Source organism: Eulemur rufifrons, chromosome 2 (genome assembly GCF_041146395.1).
Source record: "Eulemur rufifrons isolate Redbay chromosome 2, OSU_ERuf_1, whole genome shotgun sequence".
Classification (NCBI taxonomy): Eukaryota; Metazoa; Chordata; class Mammalia; order Primates; family Lemuridae; genus Eulemur; species Eulemur rufifrons.
The window spans coordinates 17,401,488-17,408,805 of NC_090984.1; the positions used below are offsets into that span (position 1 = coordinate 17,401,488).

General features: G+C 61.6%; 2 protein-coding genes across 2 annotated transcripts; both read right to left on the bottom strand.

The window, feature by feature from the left end:
- Nucleotides 1-648: 648 nt before the first annotated feature.
- On the bottom strand, nucleotides 649-5,082 carry SMIM24 (small integral membrane protein 24). Its single transcript, XM_069497715.1, has 5 exons — nucleotides 4,935-5,082; nucleotides 4,454-4,637; nucleotides 4,006-4,117; nucleotides 3,696-3,758; nucleotides 649-1,701 (listed from the first exon to the last, which is right to left on the bottom strand). The coding sequence occupies exons 2-5, from the start codon at nucleotides 4,518-4,520 to the stop codon at nucleotides 1,566-1,568; spliced, it is 378 nt and encodes a 125-aa protein (XP_069353816.1). The 5' UTR covers nucleotides 4,521-4,637; nucleotides 4,935-5,082; the 3' UTR covers nucleotides 649-1,565.
- A 1,131-nt stretch (nucleotides 5,083-6,213) lies between these two features.
- Nucleotides 6,214-6,787, bottom strand: SMIM44 (small integral membrane protein 44). Its single transcript, XM_069491805.1, has 2 exons — nucleotides 6,586-6,787; nucleotides 6,214-6,455 (listed from the first exon to the last, which is right to left on the bottom strand). The coding sequence occupies exons 1-2, from the start codon at nucleotides 6,785-6,787 to the stop codon at nucleotides 6,214-6,216; spliced, it is 444 nt and encodes a 147-aa protein (XP_069347906.1).
- Between the last annotated feature and the right edge of the window lie 531 nt (nucleotides 6,788-7,318).

Sequence of the window (7,318 nt, forward strand, 5' to 3'; positions counted from 1 at the left end):
CAGAGTTGCAAGAAGGGACAGTCGGCTCCGTAGAAGGAGGTCTCCCAGGATCCGACCCTCCTGGTGAGTCTGTCTGCCCTGCCCCTGCCCAGCAGGTTGTGGGGTGCAGCCCCCAGAAGAGGAGCAAGTGACCTGCCCGGGACACCCCAGGCAGGGCATGCCCGGCGCCGCAGGAGGTGGGGGGTGCGGAGAAGCTGAGCGCACCTAGGACGTGCCAGGCCTTGCAATGATTCGGTCAGCCCCCGCGCCTCCTCCAAACTTCACCAGAGCCTCACGTTTCAGGTGGTCGGAACTGTCGTCCTCACCTTAGTAGACAAGCCAAGCTGAGGCTCAGAGAGGTCAGGACACCTTCCCAGGGCCACACAGCATTCCAGAGGAGCAAGGTTCTTGGTCGCCCAGCCAGGAACCGCACCTCCCCACCACCACCCTATCCTAGGACATGAACCTCCAGACGCCCCATCCTGGGGGCCACCTGGCATCCGGGCCCTCCTCTTCCATCAGCCAGCGAGCCCTGCCTCGGTGACTTCCTTCTAAGCCTTGGTATTTTCAGCTGGAAAATGGGGCCAATTATAGGCTATTGGAGAATGAGAAAGGCTCCAGATACTGGCATTCAGGGGGAGCGTCTATGAGGACCGTTTATTGTAGTTATCATGTTGCGGGGGTTCGCCCCCTGGTGGACGGGCCTGGAGGTGTTCTCCCACAGAAGCTCCCCTGCTGTGGGCTGGGAGCCACCGGTGCCCAGAACGGAGCCACACATGCCAGCCCTTATCAAGATCCTCATTAAGAAATGGTTAATGGCGGTGCAAGGTCCAGGGTCTGGAGAAAGGGGGGGAGGGAGAGGGAAAACAAATCGAGCAGAGAAAGTGCTCCTCCCTTTCCAAGATATTGCAAGGGGCCCTGGGGCACACCCCACCTTCCAAGACCCAGCTCCCAGAAACAGTCACGTGTCCCAAAATAGCCGGGGTGGGCGGGGTGTGGAGGCAAAGGTTTCCCAGGAGACGGGCACTGGGGGCTCAAAGTCCAGTGCTCAGGCCGGGGAAAACAAGGTTGCTGGGGGCGTGTTTAATCTGCTCAGGACATCTGGGCATCTGCCTGGCACCATCCTCCGTGCCCGCCCACGCACTGCCCCCAACCCCCAAAGCAGTAAAGCGATTCCCAAGAGATGACAGGAGCCCTTCTAAAGGGCTCTTATCCATTCTTTAATGCGGGGCCCCAGGCTGCGTGGGAGTGGGCAAGTGCTGGCCAGTAGAAATCAGGCAGTGGGTAAAAGCAGGTGGAGCCATGAGACTGTGGGGGTTCAGGGTGTCTCCTTGGCCGAGGACGCTCTCCAAGTACGAGAAGAACCACCCAGCAGGACCACGCTCGGGAAGAGGGGTGCGTGGAAACCAAGTCATGCCCAGGGAGCCCCTGGAGGGAGGCAGGGCGGGCCCTGAGCCGCTCCACTCAGGAACACTGTGTTCTCAACCCCAGGTGGAGTCACTTCGCTGGCTTCAAGTCCAGAGCATTGCTCATGGAGTGGGGAAGGGGCATCTCTGGGAGGCTGCCTGGAGAAGGCGGCAGGATGATCACATGGCTGTGTTCTTTGTCTCCTCGGCGTCTGTGTCTTCCTCTGCCTCTCCCAGCTCCAGCCCTGAGTTGCTCTCTCCTTCCTTCTCTGACTTTTTCTCCTTCTTGTTTTTCTCCTCCTGCTCATCTTCCTTGCTGTGGGGATAAAAAGGCCCCAGGCCCCATCATGAGAGACAGAGTCACTCCTATCCCGCAGACACTTGCCTGTGCCGGCCCACCTGGGGAGTGTTCGACAAGCAGCATCTCCGTGAATCTTCAAAATACCCCTCACTAGGCAGCCTCGCAAATTCCATTTCAGAAAGGCAGAAACTGAGGCTCAATTGCTCCACAGATGGATGAGTGGATGGATGAGTGTATGGTGGACGGATGGAGGGGTGGATGGTGGATGGGTAGTAGATAGATGGGTGGATGGTGGATGGGTGGTGGATGGATGGATGGATGGATGGTGGATGGATGGATGGGTGGTGGATGGATGGATGGATGGTGGATGGATGGATGGATGGATGGGTGGATGGATGGGTGGATGGAATGGATGATGGGTGGGTGGATGGATGGATGAGTGGATGGTGGATGGATGGATGGATGGATGTGTGGATGGAATGGATGATGGGTGGGTGGATGGTGGATGGATGGGTGGATGGAATGGATGATGGGTGGGTGGTTGGATGGATGAGTGGATGGTGGATGGATGGATGGATGGATGGAATGGATGATGGGTGGGTGGATGGTGGATGGATGGGTGGATGGAATGGATGATGGGTGGGTGGTTGGATGGATGAGTGGATGGTGGATGGATGGATGGATGGATGGGTGGATGGAATGGATGATGGGTGGGTGGTTGGATGGATGAGTGGATGGTGGACGGATGGATGGATGGATGTGTGGATGGATGGGTAGATGGGTGGATGGATGATGGGTGTTTGGATGGACGGATGGTGAATGAGTGGATGTGTGGACGGGTGGATGGATAGATGGCAGATGGGTGCATGGTGGATGGGTGGATGGATAAGTAGATGGCTGAATACATGGACGAATGAGTAGATAAGTAGTTAGATGAATGGCTGGTTGCATGAAGGTTTAATACATGAGTGAGCAGATGAATGAATGAATGAAGTGCAGGAAGGAGAGAATGATGAATCAGTGGATGGGTGAATGGAGGATGTATGGAGTATGAGTGGACAGATGATCACTGGGCTAAATGGGTAGGTGGATTGATGGATGGATGGTTGGGGGTTGAAGACTGCATAGCCAGATGGAGGGATGGGTGTGTAAGTGGATGAATAGGTGGGTGAATGGATGGATGGGTGGATGGTGGGTGGATGAACGAGGCAGGGAGGACACTACAGGTGTAGGAGCACAGGTAGAATCTGGATCCTCCAGTACATCCTGGGAGTAGGAATTGCATTTTACAGGGCTGAGCAGGGTCTTAGACAAAGCCAACACCCGGGTCCACACCTGTCCCTCAGGCAAATCTTGGGCTCAGCTGAGACTCTTCCAGCCAGGCTGGTCTCCTCTCAGCCCCCACTCTCCTCCTCCTGTCCCCACGCCTTTGCCCTGGCAGAGCCCCCAGCCTTGACCACATCCCCGAACCCTCTGTCAGCATCGTCATATCGGGAAGCAGTCAGAACCACAGGTGACACAGTCCAGGTGAGTGGCCCACACCAAATCACACACTTGCACACAGACACCCACACAATCCCGCCCCACAGTCTCATTCAATGGGTATTTGTTGAGTGCCTACTGTGTGCCAGGCGGGACACAGCCAGGACCAAAGCTAAGTTCTCGCCTCCTGGAAGGCACCATCTAGCGTCGCTAAACCAGGGAATGACTGAGAGTTTCCACTGGTGGTGAGTGTGGCTAAGACACACAGGTATGGGACAGTGTCAGGAAGGCTGGTGGCCAGGCTGGGCATCTGCAAGGAGGAAACGTCTGAGCAGGGACTGAGGAAGGAAAGGTGGTCAGAAGATACAGGAAAGGCAGAGACAGCAAGTGCAAAGGCCCTGGGGCAGGCATGTGCTTCAGGGATTCAGGGTAGTAAGAGGTCATCCGTGCACACCCAGTCCCCCACCCTGAGGAGGGGGCTCACACGGACCCCCAGCACCTGCCCATGCACTCGCACACGACAGTACCTCGGGTCCACCTCCTGGTACGGGTTGTTCTCCGCTCTCAAGACGGTCTCCTCATCCTCAGCCCTGCAGAGATGGAGCTGGGGGTGAGGGCGAGGGGAGGGCACTGAGGCATAGCCTCAGCCTCAGTTTCCCACCCCCCATGCGCTTAGGAACTCAAGGCAGCGAGGAGGGGGGTGGGCTGCGAGGCCGTCGTGGCAGTGGTGGGGGAGGGTCTGGGCTCTCGGGCCGGGGTCTGAGGAGGAGCCCAATTATGGGGACACTTCGGACGCGACGCGGGGCTGGTGGGGAGGGCGGGGCAGAGGGGACCCACCTCGCCTTGGAGCACCAGATGCGGTTGGCCAGGATGGTGAGGTAGACGATGAACAGGAAGACCACCACCGCTATCAGGCCCACCAGCCACGGCTGCAGGTAACGCCCTGTGACAGCCAGGAGTGGCGGGGCGGGGGGGGGGGGGGGACAAGACTCAGGGACGGGGAGGGGCAGGGCCCTCCCCGCCAGGAAGAGGAGAGGGAGGAGGGGACTTGGGGGTGCTCAGACGGAGGGGGTCTTGGGAAGGAGATGAACCCCAGAGATGGGGGTTTTGGAGAGGGGGCGGAGGCTGGGGAGGGGGCTCCCCAGGCGCCTGCCAGCCTTCCTCCTCCTCTTCCTGCCGGCTGCCCCGGGTCTGTTTCTCGTCGTAGGAAGTGGGGAGATAGTGAATCCCCAGCCAACTCCATCCCCAGAACGCACCCCCCACCTCTGCCCATCCCTGCACCTACCCTGCTGGGCCTCCGCAGGGGGCAAGAGCAGGACCCCCAGCATGAGAAATGTCCCCAGGCTCTCCATGACCGTCAAACCTGCTGCCAGTTAGCAAGCGGCAGTCCCGAGTGGCGAGTGGCGTCCACAGGCAGGTGCGGGCGAGGCCCTGCCCACCGTGATAAGACAGACGCAGGCCAGGCGGGTCTGGGCGGGCGGGGAGGACTTGAGTCCCAGGAGGGGGCCCCTCCCCCGGCACCAGCTGGCTGGCACCCCCCCCCCCCAGCTCCTGCCCCACTGTCCTCCCCCTACCAGGAAGCCAGACTCTGGACCCTGTGAAACAATTAACTCTGAGAGTCACACCCTGCCCCCTGAACCCTGCCCTGGGGGCGATCAGCCTCAGGGTCCCCCCTCCCCATTCCTGCCCTTCCCTGCCTGGGCCCCTGGCCCCTGTGTGCACGTGGCTGGACTCACGTACAACTGGACTAAAATAACAAGAGTCACCTTTTGTGCCCACAGAGTGCCCACGAGGCTCTGTGCTCAGCGATTTTACACAATGAATTTCCTTTTCTTAACCGCCGCCCCCACCCCCTCCGCGGGATTGTGCCAGGCGCACTTCACGGAGCTGGGGAGGGCCGAGCTGGTGCAGCAAGGGCCAGAGGGGGGATTCGAACCCATGTCTCCCTTGTCACCAGCTTAGGCTGCCTCCACCCAGCTCCCGGCCCTGGGGACCCACAACTGGCTTGCGGGTGTGCACAGAGACAAGGCTGTGTGCACGGTCACCTGAAAACCTTGACACCCCCACGCGGAGACCCCCCGGGAGGCGGGTGACTCAGCCTCCCAACCTTGATCCCTGAGTTGATGAGACAGCTGGCCCTGCCCGGGCGAAGGGAAACCCCGCCCCGGCTGCCACGAGAGCAGCCACGGCCCAGGCCCGTGTGAGTCGCTGCACACGTTTCACAGGCACCAGAGGTGGCCCTGGGGTGTCCTGCCTTCCAGAGATCTGTAGGACCACCGGGCAGATGGGCCAAGGACAGAGCTCAGGCATGCCAGCCCCAGGACCACCACACGCCCACTCTGACCTGCCGGCCAGGCATCTATTAAACTCCTACTGTGTGCCTGATCTTGTGCCAATCTCAGAAAGGAAGGAAGCCTCCGCACTGCTCCCCCGGGGGGGGCTCTCGGTGTGGACGGGAAGTCAGGACACCCAGAAACAAGTGGCACCTGCGGCCCAGGCGGTGGGGGTGGGGAGGATTCGGAGTGGGGGGAGGCCCAGCAGTCGGCTGGGGGCAGGGTCTGCCTCTGAGCTCTGCCTTCCAGAGTCAGCCCGATCACTGGGCTCTTCCCAAGAAAAGCTCTCTCTGCTCTGAGGCTCAGTGAGGCCATTGCACGGCCGTGTGCCTCAGTTTTCCCATCTGTTAAATGGGGCGATAAGTCCTACCTTGGAGGATTAATGAGATGATGCCTGAGAACAGCCTGCCCAGCGCGGTGGCAGGGGCACGCTGGGCACTAGGTAAGCTTGACACCTGCTATTATGATTTTTTAAATTGCCCTAGTGTCCTAGTTTACAGATTGCCGCAGCTGAGCTGCCGCCGAGCGGGGCAGGATCTGGGATCGCAGGCGCGTGGGATGAGCCAGTGTCCAGGCCGCGGCACCTGCCCGCCGGGAAAGATGGCGTTGTCCTCTGCGCAGGGCCCGGTCGGTGCTAGGAAAGGGCTCCGGTGCGCGCGAGTCCCGTCCACGCGGCCGCCAAAGGGGCCGCGACCTGGACCCAGGGCCGGGCTCAGTTCAGCCTCCAGAAGGAGCTTCGGGTGGGGGGCTCCCTGAAGGCGATGGAGGGGCGGCGGGGGTCCCGGGCAGCGGGGCCTTCCCCGGTGGCTCCCTCGCCAGCCCCGCCGGCGTCCTCCTCGCCCCGCCAGGCCAGTGCCAGCTGCAGGTCAAGCTCCTCCAGGTCCTCGCCCGCCAGGCTGGGGCGCAGCTCCCGGGGGGCGTCCCCCTGGTCCGGCTTCGGGCCGAACGCCCAGTCTGCGGCAGGGATGCGGGTGAGGGGCCTGCCCTGACTGTCCCGTCCCCGCCCTGCCCTCCTCTCCCCAGCCAGGAGCGTCCCCTGAGCCCCCACCCCCGGGCCGCCGGGCTGCAGTGGGGAGCGGCTCACCCGCCAGGTCGTGCGCCAGGTCTTTGATGAGGTGCCCGACGATGGCGTAGGCCACGGCCACCACCACGAGCGCGGCCAGCAGCAGGTACAGCACGTACCTGGGCAGGCGGATGGTGTCCAGCGGGGGCGGCCGGTACTCCTCGTACAGCGGCGGCGCCTGGCTCCAGCCCTCCGCTGCCTCCTGGGCCGCCAACCCCGGCATGGTGGCCGCCTGGAGGGGCTGCGGTGGCCCGGAGGTGACCCACGCAGCGGAAGTATTAAGGGGCTCTGAGCTAAGAGGATTGGGCGGCTTCCCCATCGGCCACCATCTGCCTGGATTAGTCACGTCGCAAATCGCAAATCACTTCCGCCCACCGGCCCCTACCTCTCATGGCCGTAGCCACCACTCTGCCGGACCGTCCCCGCCCAGAACACCCTGCCCCCAGGTCTCTCTCACGGCCCGTCCCTCTCTTCATTCATTCACCTGGGAGTGTAGAGCCCCTGCGAGGCCGGGCCCTCCCCTGGGTGGTGGGACTCAGCCTTGAATAAGAAAGACCGAAACCGACAGCCCAGGCAGGAAGACGGATGCTAAGAGAGACGCGTGGCCTTGGAGTAAATGGCACGTTAGGTTGGAAGGGAGGAGTGGTGTGGATGGGCCGGGGGGACCTGGTGGAGGAGGCGAGCACAGCTAGGAGGGGAGTCACAGCCTAAAACAGGGTGGCCAAGGCCTCGCGGAGGAGGTGACATTTCAGCA

Bases quoted from the DNA above. Each gene is read 5' to 3' on its own strand.
- SMIM44 (XM_069491805.1), bottom strand. From the start codon at position 6,787: ATGCCGGGGTTGGCGGCCCAGGAGGCAGCGGAGGGCTGGAGCCAGGCG. The intron at 6,456-6,585 runs GTGAGCCGCTCC...TCCCTGCCGCAG, and splicing joins CCTGGCGCACGACCTGGCGG to ACTGGGCGTTCGGCCCGAAG.
- SMIM24 (XM_069497715.1), bottom strand. From the start codon at position 4,520: ATGGAGAGCCTGGGGACATTTCTCATGCTGGGGGTCCTGCTCTTGCCC. The intron at 4,118-4,453 runs GTAGGTGCAGGG...CACTCCTGGCTG, and splicing joins CCCTGCGGAGGCCCAGCAGG to TCACAGGGCGTTACCTGCAG. The intron at 3,759-4,005 runs GTGGGTCCCCTC...CCATCTCTGCAG, and splicing joins ATCTGGTGCTCCAAGGCGAG to GGCTGAGGATGAGGAGACCG.